At 43.4% G+C, this 23,442-nt stretch overlaps 1 protein-coding gene across 16 annotated transcripts in view; it reads left to right on the forward strand.

Annotated features, from left to right (window-relative positions):
• TEX14 (testis expressed 14, intercellular bridge forming factor) overlaps window positions 1-23,442 on the forward strand; it is a 78,951-nt gene that overhangs the window by 27,721 nt on the left and 27,788 nt on the right. For 13 of the 16 annotated variants that reach the window (XM_036269279.1, XM_036269280.1, XM_036269277.1 and 10 more), the window contains 9 exons: window positions 4,997-5,148; window positions 6,021-6,211; window positions 9,576-9,726; window positions 13,696-14,624; window positions 16,293-16,399; window positions 19,750-19,875; window positions 20,123-20,187; window positions 21,488-21,769; window positions 22,632-22,735. In XM_036269279.1, the coding sequence (XP_036125172.1) occupies window positions 4,997-5,148; window positions 6,021-6,211; window positions 9,576-9,726; window positions 13,696-14,624; window positions 16,293-16,399; window positions 19,750-19,875; window positions 20,123-20,187; window positions 21,488-21,769; window positions 22,632-22,735 (2,107 nt within the window). The remainder of the gene's footprint in view (window positions 1-4,996; window positions 5,149-6,020; window positions 6,212-9,575; window positions 9,727-13,695; window positions 14,625-16,292; window positions 16,400-19,749; window positions 19,876-20,122; window positions 20,188-21,487; window positions 21,770-22,631; window positions 22,736-23,442) is intronic. The other 3 variants (XM_036269278.1, XM_036269293.1, XM_036269287.1) reach the window with 2 other exon arrangements.

Consider the following 23,442-nt stretch of genomic DNA (forward strand, 5'->3'; position numbering starts at 1 on the left):
TTTGTCCCCACCCATCCACCAATCACTGAGGCTCCCCCCACTCTCAGTCTTTCAGTGGGTCTTTGCCTCTCACCTACTCATAATTTACTTCTCTCATTACATGAAAAGTTGGAGGGCAGAGATTTCTGTTTTATCCATTGCTGTATCTCACATTCCTGGAACAGGCCTTCACACAGCAGGTGTTCAGCAGATGTTTATCAATGAATGAAATGGGAAGACTCTCACTTCCCTGACCTTTGGTGCCTGTTGTCCCTCTCCCTGGAGAAGACAGCCAGGGCCAGGTTGTGCTTGACCTTATGGGCCTTGGTGAAGAGTTTGAACTTTATCCTAAGAATACTGAGATGCTGTGGAAGGGATTTTCAAGCAGGATGGTGTCATGGATCATTTACAAGTTAAGAAGACCCCCCTTGCTCCTGCATGTGCAGGGGCCATGATGGGACAAGAGAGAGGCAGGGTCAGTTAGGGTGACTGGAGCAGTTTTCCATGTGGGAACTGGTAGAGGCCAGATCACTATTCCAATTGAGCTGCTCAGCCTCAGTTCTGGTCCATTCTTAGTGCTAGTTAAAACCTTTCAGTTTTTTTTGCCCTGGCCGGTTTGGCTCAGCGGTTGGAGCATCGGCCAGCGGTACAGAGAAACCTTTCAGTTTTTATTTTATTTAAGAAAAAAAAATTTTTTAATTGATTTTTAGAGAGAGAGGAATGGAGAGGGAGAGAGAGAAAGAAACTTCAATGAGAGAGAACATCGATTGGTTGCCTCCAGCATGTCCCCCAACTGGGGATTTGGCTCACAACCTGGAATCGAACCGGTGACTTCTTGGTGCATGGGTTGATGCTCAACCACTGAGCCACACTGGCCAGGCAAAACTTTCAGTTTTTAAAATCATTGCCTACAAGATTAAGTCCAGGCACTTTGCAGGGTGTGGACCCCTTCCAGAGTGGAGCTCTGCCCACAGTGCCGTCTTCATTGCTGGCCATGTGAAGCCACTTTTCTGTCAATGCCATTTCACAGTGCTGCTCCCCACATCTGGAATACTTGGCATTCACCTGTTTATCTTTTTAATCTCACTTCAGACACAATCTCCCAGCACATCTCACGAAGCCTATACCGAAGCCCTGTCCCCACAGCACTTTGCGAATTTCACTTCTCTGCAGTCCCACCAGATAGCGGGCTCTGAGAGGGGAGGGACCATGACTTGTTCATTTTCAGCACCCAGCTGGAAATGGTTTAGGACAGGATTGATTACTTTGTGTTCAGGAGCAGTGGAGGGTAAGGGTTTGGGCATATTTGCTGCTGATAGCAAAGGCTTTTCAGGGAGGCTGACGAATCCAAGCTGTTTGCCAGTGGTGGAGCACCATCTGTTGACATAGAAGTATAACAGTTTCTTCTGTTTGAGCTCTCAATGGAAATGTGAATCCTAGAGGGAAATGGAGCTTTGGGGAGGCCCAGCCATACCCTGTCCTTTTATAGATGGAAATAGAGGCCCAGAAAGGTGAAGAGATGATGTGGTTACCCAGCTGTTACTGTAGGGGCAGGATGGATTGGAGGTTGAAGGTAGGAAGACTTAAGTAGAAGGCTATAGGACCGGACCTGGTGATGACCAAGGAACCAGAATAGAAGGGAAAGATGAGATGCACTGAGGAGCTTGGGTCCACAGACTGGTCTAGAGAAGGTCTGGAAAGTAACTGGGTAGGATGGTGTGAGTTCTCTTTTGGGCTTATTGATCTCAGAATGGAACTTTAGGCAGAAATGTAAGTCAGCAAGTAGTTGCCTCCATGACAGTGTACCCTTCTTTGACAGCTGATAACACCAGTTGATTATACAAGAATCCAAAATAGCTTCCAGTTCCACATTTATTTTTGGTAACACTCTATTTGTGTAGGTCGGTTTGTTGAATGACATTGTCAAGGGTAGCACTCCATCTCTTGGTATAAAAATTATAACAGCAGCTTCTCCTATTCTTCAACTCCTTCTTAATAGACTCTTGAGAGCTTAGACTTGACCTTGCCAGTGGTATCACATAGCTGCAGCCAAATGCAATTTTAATGATGTCAAAGCTGAAGCCCAGAAAAATAACTTCCCTAGAATGACAACCAGAAAAGCTCTCCCTCCCACACTCAACTAGCTTTAACAGAGAAGGAAGAGGGATTGTAAGAAGAGGAAGGTGAGTGGAAGTAAAAGAGAAAGAATATTAAATCCGGGTTATAAGTGACTTGTCCCTTGTTAGAGCCTTAGACAAGCTTGAGAGGTCTGACAAGGTAGGTGACTGTTTCCCACAATGTGAAGAGCCAAGGATGCTGGGTCCTCAGAATATATCTCTGACCATAAAACACTCATTGCTTTTCCTGTGATACTAATATAATATTGGTGTGTATATCCATGCTGTTCACACTATGCCAGGCCACACCTAACTTACTAGCAATGCAACTGAAAAGTCAGTGTCAGCTTTTATAACTTTGTGGCTTCCTGAACTCACTGCCATCTATCAAAAGCTCTGCTAGAAGGAATATTATTTAGGGAAGTTTGTTCAAAGGCTGAGAAGTACATCCCATCCTCCATTATCTATCCTTTGCCAGACCAGCAAAGAACTACTGGTCACTGCTTTTTAAAAACTTAATTCTTTTTTTTTATTCCTCCCCCGAGGATACTTTTCTATTTATCATCAGATAGAGTGAGGGGAGGGGGAGGAGAGAGAGAGAGAGAGAGAGAGAGAGAGAGAGAGAAAGAAACATCAATGTGATAGAGCCACATCGACTGGTTGCCTTCCACACGACCCAGCCAGGGCTGGGGACGAACCGCAACCAAGGTATGTGCTGTGGACCAGAATCAAACCCAAGACTCATTGTTCTACGGGCCAACGCTCTAACTGCTGAGCCAAACTGGCCAGAGCTAAAAACTTAATTCTTAATTATGAGCCAGCAGTCAACAAATCTTTACCCAATGGCTACCATAATGTTTATATTGATTCCTAACTTCCATAGTGCTTTGTGGCTCATGGAGTGTTTCCACACACAGGATGCTCATGACATTTGGGTGCAGAAGTTAGCACTGATCTCACTCTGAGGACTCTTGTTGGCTCAGAATATATTTAGGACACATTGACTTAGTTCTTAAGAAGACTGGTTGGGAAGTTGAGTTTTTTTGTTTGTTTTGTTTTTATCCTCACTCAAGAACATTTTTCCATTTTTTGTTCAGATAGAGTGGGAGGGAGGGAGATGAAGAGAGAGAGAGAAACATCATCGTGAAAGGGACACATCGAGTGGCTGCCTTCTGCACGGCCTTGGTTGGGTCAGGGCCTGGGACAAACTGCAACTGAGGTACACGCCCTTAGCGGGAACCAAACCCAGGTGTCTCTGGACCGCAGGCCAACGCTCTAACCACCGAGCCAGGCTGGCCAGGGCAGAGTTCTTTTTTTTTTAATTTGTTTTTCTTTATTGATTTTAGAGAGAGAGGAAGGGAGAGGGAGAGAGAAAAACGTCAATGAGAGAAAACATCGATTGGCTGCCTCCTGCATGACCCTCGCTGGGGATCGGGCCCACAACCTGGGCATGTGCCCTGACCAGGAATCGAATTGGCAACCTCTTGGTGCGTGGGTTGATGCTCAACCAGTGAGCCACACCAGCTGGGTGGAAGTTGAGTTTTTGTTGTTGTTTTTAAATAAAATTTTGTTGATTTTTAGGAAAGGAGAAAGGGAGAGAGAAACATTGATTTATTGCTCCACTTATTGATGCATTCAGTGCTTGATTCTTTTTTTTTTAATCCTCACTCGAGGACATTTTTCTGTTTATCTTCTGATAGAGTGGGAGAGAGGGAGAGGGAGAGAGAGAGAAACATCAGTGTGAGAGAGACACCTTGATTTGTTGCTTTCCTCATGACCCTGACCAGGGCTGGGGATGAACTGCAACCGAGGTATATGCCCTTGGCCAGAATTGAACCCGCAGCTCTTTGGCCCATGGGCCAAGGCTCTAACTTCTGAGCCAAACTGTCCAGGGCAATGCTTGATTCTTGTATGTGCTCTGACTGGGAATTGAACTTGCAACCTTGGTGTATTGGGACGATGCTTGAACTAACTTAGCTACCTGGCCAGAGGGGGGATTTATTTAAGCACATCTGTGAACCTTTGAGTGCTGAACTGAGAGGGCTCATTCCCAAGAGGGCAGAGTTCAGAAAAGAAGTAACCACAAGGAGCTGGGGCTTCAGTAGGGTCTTGAGAGAGTCTTAGTCAAAAGTAAGCATTGACAGGGGAGGAAAGGTATAAACCACAGAACTTATATGCATGTATGCATAACTGATGGACATAGACAACAAAACTGGGGACGGGGTGGGAGGGATTAGGGAGGAAGGAATCAATGGAGGGGGGAAACATCTGTAACAACAACAACAAAAAAAGTAAGCATTGAGGCCCTGGTGTAAGTTTAGAGATACAGATACAATGATATAAAAGACAGATAAGGTGCCTGCCTACCCTCGCGGACCTGGCTGTGGTGGAGGGAAGACAGATAATAATAAATAAAAATGAACAAGAAATTCAGACAGTAACTGCTCTGAAGCCAGTAAAGTGGGACTCCTTTAAATTAGGTAGTCGGGGAAGGCTTCTCTGAAGAGGACTAATACCTCTGTTATAAGAAGCAGCAGTCGTGCTGGGGTCTGCGGGCAGAACGTGCCAGGCAGAAGAAGCCAACAGTGCAAAGACCCAGAGTGGCAATATGCTTGGTGTGTTGGAGAAACTGAAAGAGGAGGTTCCTGTGATTTGAGTGAAGTGAACAGGAGCGATCAGCCAAATTAGGTGGGAGGATTGGCAGGGCCCACTGGGTAGAAATGGTAAAGAACTGCAGGTGTTGGAATAGCAGGCAGCTTGGGTCAGTTCAGGGTCTAGCTAAGTTTCTAGAAGATCAAGGAGGTTGCTGGTCTTCAGAGGCTAATGTTTTACAAACATACTGTGTGATGATTGCAATGATCCTTTAAGATATGAACCCTACTTTGTGTTTCCTTCTGTAGCCAGGACAGAGATGTACAGAGGCACCTGACTCGAGTACCCCTCCCGACCCAGCTGTACAACTGGGCTGCCCCAGAAGTCATTATGCAAAAGGAAGCCACAGTGAAGTCGGACATCTACAGCTTTTCTATGATCATACAGGAGATTTTAACAGGTAGATCAAAGAATACATTGACTATGACCAAACTCCTTATTCTTAGATTGGATTCCCTCTCTGCCCCCCTCAAGAGTTACTTAGCTTTAGGAAAATGCAGGACATAGGAAAAAGAGATTTCTTCAAGGAAATCTCTTTCTGCTTATGGAAAATATAAGATAATCTCCCAGAAATTTTTCTCTTTTAACCTATTCTTTAAGACTCAGCAAAGCCAACCGGTCAGCTTGCCAATGGTAATGCATTTAATCCAAGCAAAGTTTTTAAACTGAATATAGGCATCTGTGTGTAGAGTCCCAGAAGAACTAGTAAATGAGGGGACAAGACTGGGCTCTGAGACGTAAACTATGAAATTAAACACACCCAGGTTCCTTGTATGTGTAATCGATGTCACTTAAAGACATGGTCACATACCTGCAGACAGAGGGAATCCTTCAGGAGATAAACACAAGCACACACTATAAAACTACATTCACTGAGGGGGTAAGTGAGAGTCAGCAAACTACATTCACTGAGGGGGTAAGTGAGAGTCAGCCCCCGTTTAGCAGTGTTTACAGTCTCAGAGGCAAAACCACACCTTCCACGAAAATAATGCATTGGCAACCCAGCCTCACTCCATGAAATGTTCCTTGTGGTCCCCAGGTCTGTCAGTGGTAAGCCCATGTATACATGATTTGGTGACTACTTTTTCCTGTTTCTACAGCAGGGATTCCCCCTGGTAAATGGGTAAAGTGGCTTTTCATTTGTGATTGGACTTCCAGGTAGTTTTTCTACAGAAATGAATATTTAAAGGGGCTGAGTGACTTGATCAAGGGTACTCAATTTCAACTGATTTCTTAATGTTACTCTTCCTTCTGACTTTTTTTTTTTGACAGACAACGTACCCTGGGATGGCTTAGATGGCTCAGTTATTAAAAGAGCCATAGCCTTGGGAAATTATTTAGAAGCAGATTTCAGGCTTCCAAAACCTTACTATGATATTGTTAAGTCAGGCATCCAGGTCAAACAGAAAGACCGAACTATGAACCTTCAAGATATCCAGTATATCCTGAAGAATGACCTAAAGGTAAGCTCTGCAGCTGTTAGAAGTTTTTTTCTGCTTGCTCATCTCAGGAGGGTAGGGAGTTAGAGATCAAGAAGAAGCTAGAAGTCAAGTTGTAAGGAGTTTTGTAATTCCCTTTCATTACACCCTTTCTGTGTTCCTGAGAAAAACCTAACTGCCCATTTTGGTGAGGATAGCAAGGAGTTGATGAGGGAAGCTAGAGAGGATCAACGCATAGTGGGGGCACCTTGTAGGCACATAGTGATATTCAGTGAATGGCAGCTGTTGTTATTACTTTATTTTTAAAAATCTTTATTGTTGAATGTATTACAGATGTTCCTCATTTTTCCCCCACTGAACCTCTCCTCCCCACTCCCACCCCCCTACCGCTTTTTCCCACACTATTGTCTGTGTCCACTGGTTATGCATATAAGTTCTTTGGTTTATTCCCCCCCCCCCCAACCCCTTTCCCTTTGAAGTTTGTCAGTCTAGCAATGATTTGTACTTCTTTTTTTTTTTTTTTAATCCTCACCCAAGGACATTTTTCCATTTTTTATTCAGATAGAGTGGGAAGGAGAGAGAGGAAGAGAGAGAAATATCTATGTGAAAGGGGCACATCGAGTGGCTGCCACCCACACAACCCAACCAGGGCCAGGGACAAACTGCAGCCAAGGTACATGCCCTTAGCGGGAAGCGAACCCGGGTCTCTGTGGACCGCAGGCTGACGCTCTAACCGCTGAGCCAAACTGGCCAGGGCTGATTTGTACTTCTTTTTTTTTTTTATCCTCACCCGAGGACATTTTTCCAATTTTTGTACAGATAGAGTGGGAGGGAGAGAGAGGAAGAGAGAGAGAGAGAGAAACATCCACGTGAAAGGAACATATGGAGTGGTTGCCACCCGCACAACCAACCAGGGCCGGGGACAAACTGCAACCGAAGTACGTGCCCTTAGCGGGAACCGAACCCGGGTCTCTCCGGACCGCAGGCCGACGCTCTAACCGCTGAGCCAAACCGGCCAGGGCTGATTTGTACTTCTTAATCCCCTCACCTTTTTCACCCATTTCCCCAAACCCCGTCCCATCTGGCAACCAACAAAATGTTCTCTGTATCTATGAGAATGTTTCTGCTCTGCCTGTTCATTTTGTTTGTAGATTCCATTGTCGATAGATATGTTGCCATTTTGTTTGTTCATATATTTTATCTTTTTCTTCAAAAAGACCCTTCATCATTTCATATAATAACGGTTTGGTGGTGATGAACTCCTTTAACTTTTTCTTGTCTGGGAAAGTCTTTATATGTCCATCAATTCTAAATGACAGCTTTGCAGGATAGAGTAATCTTGGTTGTAGGTTCTTGCTTTTCATCACTCTGAATATTTCTTGCCACTCCCTTCTGGCCTGCAAAGTTTCTTTTGAGAAATCAGCTGACAGCCTAATGGGAACGCCCTTGTAGGTAACTAGCTGCCTTTCTCTTGCTGCTTTTAAGATTCTCTCTTTGTCTTGAACCTTTTGCATTTTGATGATGATGTGTCTTGGTGTGGGCCTCTTGGGGTTCATCTTGTTTGGGACTCTCTGTGCTTCCTGGACTTGTATGTCTGTTTCCTTCACCAAGTTAGGAAAGTTTTCTGCTATTATTGTTTCAAACAGGTTTTCGATTTCTTGTTGTCTCTCTTCTCCTTCTGGCACCCCCAAGATGTGAATGTTGGCACGCTTGAAGTTGTCCCAGAGGCTCCTTACACTATCTTCATTTTTTTGGATTCTTTTTTTCTTTTTGCTGTTCTGATTGGGTGTTTTTTGCTTCCTTATATTCCAAACCAATGGTTTGCTTCTTGGATTTACGTACTCTACTATTGAATCTGTGTAACTTATTCTTTATTTTAGTTAATGCCTCCCTCATTTCTGACTGTGCATCCATCATTTCTGACTGGTCCTTTTTTATGCTCTTGAGGCCCTCACTAAGTTCATTGAGCATCTTTATAAGCAGTGTTTTGAACTCAGCATCTGTTAGGTTGCTTATCTCCATTTTGCTTAGTTCTTTTCTTGGGGTTTTGTTCTGTTCTTTCATTTGGGACCTGTTTCTTTGTCTTCTCATTTTTGCTGCCTCCCTGTGTTTGTTTCTGTGTATTACTTAACGAGAGGTATGGGACTATCTGAGACCAGATGCTGCTTGTTTGAAAGAATTTAGGAAAACCTGAAGCAGGATCCAAGACAGGCCAATCCTATGGTTAAGCAACTGGCAAGAGCTTGGTTGGGCCTGAAAATTGGGTGGGGCGGGGCCTCAGGGAGTCAGCAGGGCGGGGCTACCAGTGTGAGCCAGGTTGCTGGACTCCCAGATATGGCGACTGTCTGCCGCCCCAGAGAAGGGCTCACCAAAGGAACAAAGGCCTCGACAGCACGTTTGTCCTGGAGAAAGCCCCCTCTCCAGCCCTCGCTCCAGTGCCAAACAGCTCAGTTCTTCCCTGTATGTCTCTGGCGCTCCTCGAGCTGCCTCCCCTCCAAGCTTAGAGGGAGAGAGTCCGACAAGTCTGTGTGCGGGCCCTCTAAGGAGCTGCCTGGGGCTCCAGCTGTGTCACCCTCCCTGAGCCTCAGTTCCCGCTGGTTTTTCCAGCCAGAAGTTATGGGGACTTCTCTTCATGGCACTGGAACCCTGAACGGGGCGCCTGGTGTGGGACAGGGACCCCTTAGTCCTCAGGGAGGACCTTCCCAGGCGAGGTATCCTCCTGATTTTATCTGCCACATGTGGGTGTGTGACCAGCCCATCGTGCCTCCGCCCCTCCTACCAGTCTCAAAGTGGCTGCTGCTTTAATCCCGTAGTTGTAGGACTTCCGTTCAGCTTGATTTCAGGCGGTTTTGAATGATGGTTGTTCTGTAGTTTAGTTGTAACTTTGATGTGGTTGTGGAAGGACGCGATACCGCATTTGCCTACGCCGCCATCTTGACTGAAAGTCTGTTGTTACTACTTTAAAAATAATAAAGCCCTGGCTGGTTTGGCTCAGCAGTTAGAGCATCGGCCTGCGGTCCAGAGAGACCTGGGTTCAGTTCCCGCTAAAGGCACGTGCCTTGGTTGCGGTTTGTCCCCCACCCTGGTTGGGTCATGTGGTAACCACTCAATGTGTCTCTTTCACGTCGATGTTTCTCTCTCTTTTCCTCTGTCTTCCTCTCACTCTATCTGAACAAAAAATGGAAAAATGTCCTCGAGTGAAGATATAAATAAATAAATAAATAAATAAACAAACAAATAAAAATAATGAATTAGCTAATAAGAAATACAGTCAATCTGCCCAACAGGAGTAAGAGGGAGCTTATTTAATACCTAGATCTGTTTCAGAAACACCAGTGACATTCAGATGATTGCAAATGTATCTTTAACAATATTTCCCTTGTTACAGGATTTGATTAGATCCCAGAGAACTCAGCCAACTGAGAGCCCCAGGGTGCAGCGATATGAATTTCATCCTGATGTCAGTGTCTGCTTAGGACTGACTTCAGAACATCCAAAAGAGAACCCTGATTTGGAAATAAAACAGCTGAAGGAAGCGGGTATGGTCTTAACCCACAGGTTTGGCATGAACATGTTCTACACAAGCTACAACTAATCTATTCTTCTAAACTGTACATGTCACTTACACTGGGAAAAGATGGATGCCTTAGGGGAAAAAAATCAAGATCCTTGACATTTTTAAGTTAAAACTTTTGAGCTCCGTATACACCTTGGTTGGATCCAGAACTAAGTAGTAGCAACCAGTTAATTTCTAGCATGATTACTCTTAGGAATTTATCTAATTGTTTCATGAATAAAAATGATAATTTCTTAATTTAAAACTATTATCTGCTCATCATAAAAAGTTTGAGCCCTGGCCGGTTTGGCTTAGCAGTTAAGAGTGTCATCCCGCGGACCAGAGAGTTTCGGGTTCAATTCTGGTTAAGGGCATGTACCTCGGTTGTGGTTTGGTCTCCAGCTTTCGTTGGGGTCTTGTGGGAGGCAACCAACCAATGTGTCTGTCTCTTCTCTCTCTCCTGCCCACTCTATCTGAAAATAAATGGAAAAATATCCTCGGGTAAGGATTAAAAAAATTTTTTTTTTGAGACAAAGAATAAAATTACCATTTTAATTCTTCCACTTAGAAATATTTTGTTAACATTTTAGTGTTTCTTTCTACCTTTTTCCTATAGGCCTTATTGCTTTTTAGTATATTTTGAAACCTTAGAATTCAGAGCTGGAAAGAGCCTTGCAGTCATCCTGCTTAATGCCCTCACATTCCAAATGAGAAAACCAAGGGTCAGAGAGGTCGTGTCTCAATCAAGATTCCAGAGCTTGTTACAGAGCTGGCACCCAAGCCAAGTGACCTTTCTCTCTGACTCTCTTTGGACGGGTAGAGGCCTCCAGAATGGCTCCCCAAGCTCTCATTGCTTTGGCTCTGTCCTGTTCTCTGCGAGCTGTATACCATCAACCAAGGGTGACGGGTGGTCAGGCCTGGCATTACTTATTGCAGTCTTATTCCCACGATGCAGTGGTGTCTTAGGCAGTGTCTACTTTTATTAAATGTTCACTAAGAGCATAACTTTGACTGATATGAATATTCAAACTCGTGTGTGTATAAAAAAAGCTGTGAATTTAGTCCTTAAGAATTGGGGCCTGTAATTTGAATATCCTGACAGTTATGCTTGTTTTTTTGTTAATCCTCACCCAAGGATATATATTTTTTGTTAATCCTCATCCGAGGATATTTATTTATTTATTTGTAGATAGAGTGGAAGGGAGGGGGGCGGGGAGAGAGCGAGAAACATCAGTGTGAGAGCAACACATCAGTTGGTTGTCTGCCACACAAATCTGCAACCCAGGTCCGTGCTCTTGACCGGAATTGAACCTGAGACCCTTCAGTCCACAGGCTGATGCTCTAACTTCTGAGGCAAACCAGCCAGGACCACCCAAGGATATTTAGAGAGAGTGGAAGGGAGGGAGGGAGGGAGTGGGGAGAGAGAGAGAGAGAAACATTGATGTGAGAGAGACAACACTGATCGATTGCCTCCGTACATACCCCGACCAGGGCAGGAGATCAAGCCTGCAACCAGGTCTGTGCCCTTGACTGGGAATTAAACCCACAACCCTTTGCTAGCACTCTAACCACTGAGCAACACCAGCCAGGGCTATGCATTTTTTAAAATATATTTTGTAGGAATAGAAGGAATGCCACAAGGATTAGAATTTTGTAATATACATTAGACATTTATGTAAGAGGTTCCATTTTTTTTCAAAGAAATTTCCCCTATTTCCCTGTCTGTTATATTCTTCAAAGCAATAAACAATAATTATTACTTTCATAGGTAAGTATAATTATTGTGTTGGGCCGTAATTATAACTTTGTTTCAAGTAGTTATCTCCTTTTTATTTCACTGTACAGTCTCACTACACCGTTTCACAGTAAAAATATACTCTACTTGAATTCAAAGAGCCTGAACAAAAGCAGAGGCCCTAGGATGTTTAGGTACTGATTTAGTAAGTGTCTACTGACACCAGCCTTCTATTTATTTATATTACTACTCTACTGCAGTGATAGAAATGTAAGCTACTTTAATGAAAAAGGAACTCGAGGCCCTGGCCGGTTTGGCTCAATGGTTGAAGCGTTGGCCTGTGGATTGGAGAGTCCCGGATTCGGTTCCCGCTAGGGGCATGTACCAAAAAAAGAAAAAGAAACTCGAGAATGAGATAATTAAATATAACTACATACTTTTTTTTTTTTATCCTCACCCGAGGACATTTTTCCACTTTTTGTTCAGGTAGAGTGAGAGGGAGAGAGAGAAACATCGACGTGAAAGGGACACATCGAGTGGCTGCCACCCGAATGACCAACCTGGGCCGGGGACAAACTGCAACCGAAGTACGCGCCCCCAGTGGGAACCGAACCTGGGTCTCTCGGGACCGCTCTAATCACTGAGCAAAACCGGCCAGGGCACTAAATACATTTTAAATATAAATGCCATGTATTTACTGATTAGTATTAGGTAAATATCTAAACTATCCTTAATTCTGGTCTAAGAAAGGTCAGAGACAATTTGCAAAGAAGGTTCTTCAGATTATCTGGTCCATTTTGGAAACAATGAGGTTCTCTGGGACAGTCGCTTTCATCTTTTTTTCTTTATTTTTTTTCCTTTTTTTTCTTTATTGATTTTAGATACAGTAGAAGGGAGAGACAGAGAGAGAGAGAGAAACATCGATTGGCTGCCTCCTGCATGCCCCCACTGGGGAATTGGCCCACAACCCAGGCATGTACCCTGACTGGGAATTGAACCAGCAACTTCTTGGTGCATAGATTGACACTCAACCACTGAGCCATACAGGCCAGGCACTTTCATCTTCTTATCAGAGATTTCTGTTGGTCCTTTTGTTGGTAATCCATTTGTGTCTGCACCCTTATAGTCTACTTTGCCTTTGCTTTTATCATTGGATTCTTGTGTAGCTTTTTTAGGCTACATATGACTAACAGGGGGAAACAGAGGGCATGTGTTTGGCTCTAGGAATGTTTTTGTTTTGTTTTTAATTTCCACCCGAGGATATTTTTTCCATTTATTTTCAGACAGAGTGGGAGGGAAGGAGGGAGAGGGAGAGAGAGAGAGAGAGAGAAACATTGATGTCAGAGAGACACATCAACTGGCTGCCTTCTGCACAACCCTGACCAGGACTGGGGACTGAACTGCAACTGAGGTATGTGCCCTTGACAGGAATTGAACCTGGGACTCTTTGGTCTGCGGGCCGATACTCTAATCACTGAGCGAAACCGGCCAGGGCTTTTTTTGTTTTTTCAATATGTTTTCATTGATTTTTATCAAACAGTTTTTTTTTTTGTTTTTGATAGGTGCCCCTAGCGGAAACTGAACCTGGGACTCTCTGGTCCACAGGCCTATGCTCCAACCGCTGAGCCAAACTGGCCAGGGCTGTTTTCATTGATTTTTAGAGAGAGAGAGAGATAGAAACATCAGTGTGAGAGAGAAACATCATCTGGCTGCCTCCTGCACAACCCCTACTGGGGATTGAGCCCACAACCCAGGCACTGCCGTGACTGGGAATTGAACCAGGACTTCTTAGCTCATGGGACGACGCTCAATCCGCTGAGCCACTCTGGCCCGGCGGCTCTAGGAACTTTTTGGACTCAGGGCAGAACTGGAATGATAATCTCAGGTGTGAGCCCCTGAACCACAACCACTGAGCCCAAGTGGAAGTGTCCAGTTATGCATGTTTTGACCACACTATACCTTAAGCTTAGAACATTTCCCCCAGGGATTGGTCCCTCCCAGATTTTCTACTTCAGTCCATGTCAAAATGGGAACTCTCTCCTAGGTTAGAAATACCCTCACCCTCTGTGAGTGTATCTGGTAGTCTTCCACCCTGGGAAGGGAGTGGGAAAATAGAAAGCTTCTTTCTGTGTTTTCATGTCGCTCAAGCAACAACCAAGGTTGCTTAACTTCTGCATGTGATCACTTGAACCATTTGCATGTTGCTGCTCCTTTCAGCAGGCAGTCAGCTTCATTCACCAAGGGGTCCCAGCGAGAAAGCAACACCAGATTCTCAGGCTCCAGATCCCAGTCTGACGGCCAAGGAGACTCAGAACCAAGACGCTGCTTCTCCTGATTGCTTTGATGCAGAAGAGGCCAGGAGCCCTAGCCCAGGTCAGGCAAGCCTCTGCAGCTTCGAAATCAACGAAATCTACTCAAGCTGCCTGGATGTGGAAGGTGACAAAGAGGAAAAGCCCCCAGGAGCTGGTTTACTTCTGGAGGGGGCTAGCCCAAACCAGGTAGATGAGCTGAAGTCCCTGGAAGAGGAGTTGGAAAAGGTGGAGAGAGAGGCGTGCTGTTTTTGTGACAAGGACGAGAGCTCTTCAGAATCTGACACAGAGCTCTCCTTTGGGGACTGGGACCAGCAAAATGGTTCAATTAGTTCCCCCAGTCCACCCAAGCCAGCCGGAGAAGCCAAGGGCAATGTGAGAAAGTGGTCCAAGACCGACATGTACATCAGTAAGTGTATGCTGGATATAAAGATTTCACAGGCAATAGCAAATGAGAATAACGAGAGACTGGAGAAAATCAAACAGAAATTCAATACGTTTGAGAGGATGCAGAAGGAGCAGGAGGAGCGCATCTCTCTGTGGGCTTCTTCAGGAATGTTTCCTGACCTCTCTGACTTGCCTGCAGCCGTGGGCCCCCCATCCTCCGTTTATATTCCTCCTGTCTTGCAACCACCAGAGGGCCAGTGGCCGGACACGGGTGCCAATTACCTGACTATAGCAAGGTCTCCAAGAACAGTGAGAGATTTTCAAGGAGGACATTTTGGCAAAAAGGCCAGGAAAAGAAGTGGCTGTGACTGGAAACCTTTCACCGCTTTCACCGCTTTCACTCAGGCCTCTGAAAAAAGCACTCGGGATCCACCAGAAAAGAGCCATCAGGTAAATCTAAGAAGTGGGAGGTAGGGAGTCCAAACAGGACCTGGAGCCATGTTCAGCATTGCCCCTAACCCATGTGCAAGGAGCGACATAAATACAATCAACTCATATCGAGGTCCTCTTAGCTGTGGGGGCCTCATGAAATTGCTATTTTATAGGTCAAGATAATCAAGTATTGACAATTTTACGATTCAGCTTACTAATTATGGTATCTTGGGCAAGTATTAATCCCCATTCTGAATTGTTTATTCATTCAGTCATACATTCAGTCAACATTTATAGAGCCAGAGGCTATGTATAAGACCCTGGAATATGATTGAGCCACAAGTTCTATGGGTAGCTCCCACACCGGTGGGGAACAGAGGGACCTGCTAGTCAAAGACGATGCTTCAGAGGATGTGAGAAGACACCATGGGAGCCAACCTGGGAGGTTTAGCTTGAGGCTTAGAGAGGTTGTGGCAGCATGGCTCCTTTGTGAGCTCCTTAAGGACAGGGCTTAGGTCTTACTCATTCTGTCTTAACACCTAGCAGGGTGTCTGGCTCATAGGAAGTACTTGATAAATAAATGGTCATTGAGGGAATGAATAAATGAATGAATTTGAACAAATTCATACATAGAGAGCTGGCTGCCTCTTGAATCATAGAATTATAGAGCTAGATCAACCCCACCAAGCTCAGTAACTTAAACTTCCTGAAGTCCAGGTGTTACTAGGATGGGGGTGGAGCAGGAGAGGTCAGCTCCATTGGAAAGAGGGTTTTATTACTGAACTTAATTAGAATTGCTGTCCTATGGTGATAAAAAGCAGGCCAACTTTTACTTTTTTATTTTAAAAACTACATTTTTATTGATTTGAGAGAGAGAAATGTCAGTGTGAGAGTCTTGTACACACCCTAACTGGGGACTGAACCCACAACCAAAAATGTCCTTGGGTGAGGATAAAATAAATAAATAAATAAATAAATAAATAAATAAATAAATAAATAACTTTTCTTATATGTTTTGTTTATCTATTGCTGTGTAACCAAAAAAAAAAAACAAAACCCAAATTTAATAGTTCTCATTTTGTGGGTCAGAAATATACAGGGGTTACCTGGGTGATTTTTCCACCCTTGTGGGATGGGATTTCCTCTTGTACTGTATTCAGCTGGAGATTGGTCTGGGCAAGAAGGGGCTTAGGCTTTAATTTATTTTACTTCTACTATTTCCAAAGTATTGTAGCTGTTATTTTATTGCATCTGATTTCCATAGCATCCCCCACTGCTGGGTTCAGGCAGATATTATCGTTCCTGTTTTATGGATGAGGAAACTGAAGCACAAATCTCTTGTAGGTTAATCTGAATAAGGATTAGACTAGAACCCAGGGCCCTGGACCCCTGCCACAAAGCCTGCTGCCTTAATATAATATAGGGGAAAGTTGTTGGGTCTTTAATGCTTGTCTGCTCATTCTTCACTTGCTCCCTGTCTGGACTGGGTTGCTGGGGACCAACATTGCTACATAAAGGCCTCCAGCGAAGAGATGGCGTACTACATATGAAACATGCAAAGGGAAATTATCTTGGTAGTTTTGGTTATTTCTACATACTTAGCAAGAATAGCTTAAAAAATAGAATGAAGAGTGAAGAGAAGAATTTCTTCATCAAAGCACTGAAACATGTTTACTTCTTTTCAAGCTGCCAACTCTTTGTGGCCCTGGAAAACAGAGTCCAGGTGAACAATTTCAGCCCACTCAAGGAGCCAAGGATAGTTTGGAAAGAAATAGGAACCAAAATACTAGCAGGTGGGTTAACGTTTTGTTGTCCTTTGTTTGTATCACCATGCCTTGTGACCCTGAGGTCACTTAATGTGTGTCTAGTGACAGAGTCTGTGAGTGATGAAGAATAGTGACACAGAAACAAATCTTGGCAGGTTACCTCTGTTAAGTGAGCAAAAAGAGCAGTGTAGTGAAACTTGTAGGAGACATCAAAGGTATAGCATCTGGCAGGTTAATCAGACAGAACTGATCAGTTGTCAGAAGTGAAGCACCTTACCTTTCCAAAGCTGCCCAGGTGGTTTTTCTTATAAAAAGAAATGCCAGGCATTCCCTTTGTCAGTGCTTCAGAAATCAAACTATTTGGTTCAAAATAAGTGTCACTGATAGGAAGGCAGAAAGAGGGGGTTGAACACTATCACTGTTACCCTGCAACCTCTGGTTTCCAGCTGGATCAATGAAGTGAAGTAGCTTCACAAGTCACTGGAAGGAGAATGTATGTGTACCCTAGGCTTTTAAGAACGCAGGTAAAGCTAATTTTATTTTACATCGGAATTATTAAAGGAGCAGTAAATGTTTTTCAAGGCAGACTAGTGTATCAATTTTAGTTTTCCTTTTCTGTGGTTAAATGACAGCATTTATCCACAGTTTTGAAATCAGTTCTGGAAGAAAAATTTTTTATTCTCCCCTAGTGGTGACTGAGACTAATGACATGAGTTTGCTGCTCCTTTCATGTTGGTAAATAATGTACATTCAGGGAGAACACAGGAAAATGCCCAGACATTTTAATGTATTTTACCTTTACAAAGGGAATTATTATTTATTTGTTTTTTATTCTTAACCCGGGGACTTTTTTATCCTAACCCGAGGACATTTTTGCATTTATCTTCAGATAGAGCAGGAGGGAAAAGGGGAGGGAGAGAGAGAGACACATCAACTGGTTGCCACCCGCACGACCCCAACCCGGGCCGGGGACAAACTGCAACTGAGGTACATGCCCCTAGTGGGAACTGAACCCGGGACTCTCCTGTCCTGAGCCAAACTGGCCAGGGCACAAAGAGAATTATTGAAGAACCACCTAACTGACATCAGGTTTAGCACTCACATATAGAAGCAGATGGGGTGCCAGTATAGCCATTAGATGACAAAGCAAAATCTGTGGTTGTGGCTTTCCCTGCCCAGCTCTACTCTCTTTCTTTAAAAGACCAAAAAACAAACCAAAGTAAAGTTTAACATTTTGCTACCAATCCACCTAGTCTTTTTTGTATACTTTTAAAGCACTTTTTTTTTTTTTTAAATCCTCACCCAAGGATGTTTTCCCATTTTTTGTTCAGATAGAGTGATAGGGAAGGAGAGAGAGAGAAACATCTACGTGAAAGGGACACATCGAGTGGTTGCCACCCGCATGACCCAACCAGGGCCGGGGACAAACTGCAACCAAGGTACATGCCCTTAGCGGGAATTGAACCCAGGTCTCCCTGGACCACAAGCCGACGCTCTAACCGCTGAGCCAAATAGGCCAGGCTTTTTTGTATACTTTTAAAAATGGAAAATTATATACATGTGTATTATCTTTTTATTTATTTATTTAGTTAGTTAGTTATTTTCATCCTCACCCAAGGACACTTTTTGCATTTATCTTCAGATAGAGAGGGAGGAAGAGAGAGAGAAACATCAATGTGAGAGAGACATATTGAGTGGTTGCCACCCACACAACCCCAACTCGGGCCGGGGACAAACTGCAACCAAGGTACGTGTCCTTACTGGGAACCAAACCCGGGCCTCTCTGGTTCGTGGGCTGATGCTCTAACCACTGAGCAAAACTGGCCAGGGCATGTATATTATCTTTTTAAAAACATATGTTTTTATTGATTTGAAAGAGAGAGAAAGGGGGGAGAGAGAGAGAGAGAAACATCGATGTGAGAGAGATACATTGATTGTCTACCTCCTGTAAGTCCCCTACTGGGGATTGAGCCCACAACACAGGCATGTGCCCTGGCTAGGGAATTGAACCAGCAACTTCCTGGCACATGGGACAACGCTCAAGCAACTGAGCCATACTGGCTGGGCCCATGTATATATCTTTTTTTAAAAATTAAATTTATTAAGGTAATATTGATTAATAACAAATTTCAGATGTTCAGCTTTATAACATATATATATATATCTTGATTATACCCTGATTTTATTATTTTAATTATAATGTATTATATCCTGTTATTTCACTTCACATTAGAACATGAGCAGTATCCCACATTATTAAAAGCACCCTTGTAATGTAGACTTATTTTGAAATTGTTGGATATCCCCCATTGTTGAATTTTAGGTTGTTTTATTTTTGTTATTAATAGGGCCACAGTGACTTGTCAATAAAGTTTTTTCTGCATTTCGGATTAGGTCCTTGATATAATCTCAGAAGCAAAGTTACTAGGTTAGGTCAAAAGGTTTGAACGTTTCAAAGATTATTGATAGCTGTTAAAATTGCTCTTTAAAGATGATCAGATCTGACCTTTCCAATGCAACAGTCTCTCTGTTTGTTTCAGGGGGAGAATAGGGCATTCTGGATAACAGGGAATTCATATACATGCCACAGATCACACATACATTTTTGAGAGTTAGTTTAATAGACAATAAAATATATATAATCATGGGATATTTAGAGGAAAAGAGACTACCTTGTTTTGCAGATAAGGAAACCTTGGCCCAGAGAGATTGAAGTTTGCTATAGTCAGGTAGCCAGTGGCAGGTCAGGGTCTGGAACTCAGTGAAACTAGGCTGAAGATCTCTGAATATCTTTAAGATCCCTGGTGCCTTAAGTCCATCTTTACAAATGTTAGTTATTGTGCTATTGCTGACATACAGGTGGGCCTATTACCAGAGAATTTTGGCTAAAGGACAGGAGCAGTTACTGAACTATCACTTGTGTTCTGTAGCATTGAAGGAAAGAGAGGGTTCTTCAGGACCAAGATTCTGTCTGGTGAAACTGTACTTTAATTGTAGGTTTCTTCTACTTCAGAAAAATCTCCCAAGAGCACTGTTTTTGTTTTTGTAGTTGTTAATCCTTGCCTGAGGATTATTTTTCCGTTGATTTTTAGACAGAGTGGAAGGGGGAGGGGAGGAGAGAAAAACGTCGATGTGAGAGAGACACATCAACTGGTTGCCTTTCCGCAGGACCCCAACCAGGGCCAGATATCGAGCCTGCAAACTAGATACGTACCCTTGACCAAGAGAGAAATCGAACCCTTTGATCTTCAGGCCAGTGCTCTAACCCCTGAGCCAAAGTAGCCAGGGTTCCCAAGAGCACGAATATCTTGAAATCTGAACTTGAAAATTAAAAAGAACCCCTAAAGATCTTCTAATCCAGTCCTTTCATTTCTTAGCCAAGGACAGCCGAGAGAGTCCAGTGCCCATGCCAAAGTGACGCAGCCGAATTGTTCACTCTTTGCCATGTCAAGTCACCTGAAGGGACCTCCATTGACATCCATTCCTGTCCAGGGCTCTACCAGGCAAGGAGTCTTGCTAGCAGAATGGGGGTGGGGGGGTGGGGAGGAAGGGTGGGGGCGGTTAGGTGGTGATGGTATCTGGCGCCCTCTGGTGGTGATCAGGAGTCAATGCAAACCCAGGAAGGCTCAGAGTGGGGACAGTCTTCTGGGTGGGCTGGTAGACTCAGGGTTGTGTCAAAAATTTGAGCAAACTGATGTGTTTTGAGCAAACCCTACTCCCTTCCCCCTCCAAAAAACCTATACAATTTAGGATCAATATGGACTCAAAGTCAAGAAATAATGAAGATGTTGGAAAGGTACACTTAAAATGGAAAAGTAAGTATAAAGTCTTGGGTTTTGTTGGACAAAATGAAATTTGAAGTATATTTCTAACCTGGTTGTTATCTCTAACCACGGCCTGTGTTGCACTGTCCTCCCACATTCTTTTTATTTTCTTTTAAAAATTTATTTTAGAGAGAGGAAGAAAGAGAGAGAAAGAAGCATCATGCTCTGTTGCCTTCTGCATGTGGTACATTCCCTGACTGAGAAACAAACCCGCCATCTTTTGGACAACACTCCAACCAACTGAGTCACACTGGCCAGGGCCCACATTCTTTTCTTCTGTTAGGTCATTCAATTTTAAAAGCAAGGCCTTTCTGAAAACTGCAGAATAGAAATGCTTTTTTCATTTCTAGACCACATAAAAAATGTTTCTGTTATACATTAATGTAAATTATATAACGAGTGTAGTAAAAATATACAATATGGATACTTACTATATATACAATCATTAACGTAGAAAGCATGCAAGGTCACTTTTACATATCCTGTGGGTATTACCCTTTTGTATCAGTTTTATCTTATAAGCTTAAAAGGAAACAATGTCCATGTGTTGTTTTTTTAAACACTAATGCTAGGTGACATTAACAAAAGTATACAACATTTGGATTGAAAGTACACAAATATATGCACACTCCCAAAATATGAGCTCATCATGGCCTAGAAAGGCTAGACAAACTCAAATAGAATCCTGTACAATCTCTACAGACTAGAGGCTTCAGCTGTCATTTTCTTGTGACATCTTCAGAGCAAGAAGGTCTCTCTGCAAGTATTCTACTGTCTGGAATTCAGCAAAAAGGGCTGTAACTAAGTGAAATTCTTTCGCCTTTTCCTCAATCTGTCATCTATTCTCTCCCCTCCCCTTCAAGCGAAACAGGATAAGCTAAGGTGATGTAATTCTAAAAAGGCAATTGTGACAGTGTGAGCTATAAAAATATTATATAACCCTGGCCAGTTTGGCTCAGCAGTTAGAGCGTCAGCCTGTGGACCAGAGTCACAGGTTTGATTCTGGCCAAGAGCACGTACCTCGGTTATGGTTCATCCCCAGCCCCAGTTATGGTCATGCGGGTGGCAATCAATCAGTGGGTCTCTCTCACGTTGATATTTCTCTCTCTCTCTCTCTCTCTCTCTCTCTCTCTCACTCCCTTCCTTCCTCCCACTCTGAAGATAAATGTAAAAATATCCTTGGGTGAGGATTATAAAAAAAAAAAGTATTATATAGCTCTTTAAGAATCAAAAGCTTTTGTTTCCAGTGTTCATGGTGCTGTTCTAAATAATGGCTTTCTCTTGTATCCAGTGGAGGTGAAAAAAATGGCAGAGAAAGCAGCTACTGGGCAGCTGGCTAGACCTCCTTGGCATCCCCAGAGTAGTTTGACTTTAGAGAACAAGGCTGAAAATGAGCCTGATCCCTTGCTGCAGCTCCCCATTAGGGACCCTGAGAATGTGACTTGGCGGCGTGTTGTAGAGTATCCCAGGAAAACTGATGCACCAGGAGGAAATGGCAAGCGTGACAAAACAGACAATGATGACCCTGACAATGACCAGCATAGCAGACAGCCTGGGCCTGGAAGCTTCACCAGTAAGTTCAGTTGGAGGAATTGGGATAGGTGAACTCTGTCAAGTAATTAGCTTTCAAAAACAAATGAACCTCCTGAAATATTTCCTTTGCTCAGTTTCCTCTCCTTCCCAACTATCTAGGAACCCTGCATTGCAGGGGAAAACATGCCCTTTTGATCCCACTGTCCCTCCTGCAGGTAAAGAAATCCAGAGATTCATGAGGTTTTCTATTGCTCAAGCAGACCCATTTTCTCAAGTGAAGTAAAATAATCCCCATGCACTGACCCTGGCATTGGGTGCAACCTAGTAAGGAATTGAACCTTTCTTACCTGAGAGCAGTGGTGGACAGTCACTCTCTACTTCCCATTTCTTTGCATTGCATTTTAAGCTGGAAAAATTCTACTGGCTCCCTGAGAGTATATGCCAGAGGAACCTTTGGCTGTCATCACTTTATAGATTTGTAGGTTAAAACTGAAGGCTGTGTATTTCCACCTGGTGATTTGCTTGTATTCAAGGCATAGGATATTAGTTCACAGTTGTTTGCAAGTCAAAGAAAGATACATCTAAAACGATTATTTATTTAATGTAGAAAATCTATTGGCTTAGGTTTTTTTTTGTTTTGTTTTGTTTTTTGTATTTTTTTTTTTTTTGGAGCTCATTGAGCTCCACTCTTGAATAAAAGGGTGAACGATCCAGGGCTGCATGTTGGTGCCAGGCTAAACTAACAGTCTGTACTCTCTAGTCTAAACCTGACCTGGCCACATGGGACATGGCCACCCTTAGCAGAATATGTGTGCATGTCTTCTCTCACGCTGCCTTTTGCCCTTTCATGCCATATGAATACCACTGAATCACTGTGGCCCTGGTTGTGTTATAATCATTAGGTATCAGACACCACCTGTGCCCCAGAAAAAATGAGCAGCCAGAACATAGTGAAGTCTTTCAAGCAAATTCTGATGCATCTGTGGTCATTGAGAAGTCTTTCAGCGTAAGTAATATGTTCTGGAGAGCTAAGTTGAACCCAAGGACCTAATAAAGTAGTACTGAGTTGTTACGTATCATGATATTGAAATAATATCTGTATGTGCCCTCATGTCCCTGACATGAAGAAGTCTTTACCTCCCTGTGTATTACTTTCTGAGTCAGTTCAACTCAAAGTGTTGTGTATCTTGGAGGGAACACAGACAAGTATCAGATTCAGCTCTGGCTCTTGAGCTTCCCATCTAGTTGGATGGACAAGACCAACTCTGGAGGTGCAGCATGGGTAAGATACCAAAGCTGGTGGCTCAACAGATGACTGAGGCCAGATTGGAGAAGGAAAAGCACGGCCAGGATTATGATGAGAGGACCTTCACCTGGATGTCCTCTAAGACCCAAATTCAGCTCTCAACTCAGTGGAAGGAATATGTTCGTGCCTGACAACTGCACCTCAATAGAATCAGTGGAGTCAGTCATTTCCCATCATTTACATTGAGGTTATAGCTTTGCTTCAGGGATTTAACACATCCTTGAAGCCTGCAATTGGGCCACAGTACAGCCAGACTAAGGAACCAAAATGTTTTTACCAGCATTGATTTGGGGCCACAATCACTTAAAGAATATAAATAACAACTGAGAATAAAACAGTGTAAAAGTACAACTGTGATAACATTTTAGGCCTTTCAGAGAATATACTATTGTATTTTATCATTGCGT

The sequence above is a fragment of the Molossus molossus genome, unplaced genomic scaffold (genome assembly GCF_014108415.1).
Source record: "Molossus molossus isolate mMolMol1 unplaced genomic scaffold, mMolMol1.p scaffold_m16_p_19, whole genome shotgun sequence".
Classification (NCBI taxonomy): domain Eukaryota; kingdom Metazoa; phylum Chordata; class Mammalia; order Chiroptera; family Molossidae; genus Molossus; species Molossus molossus.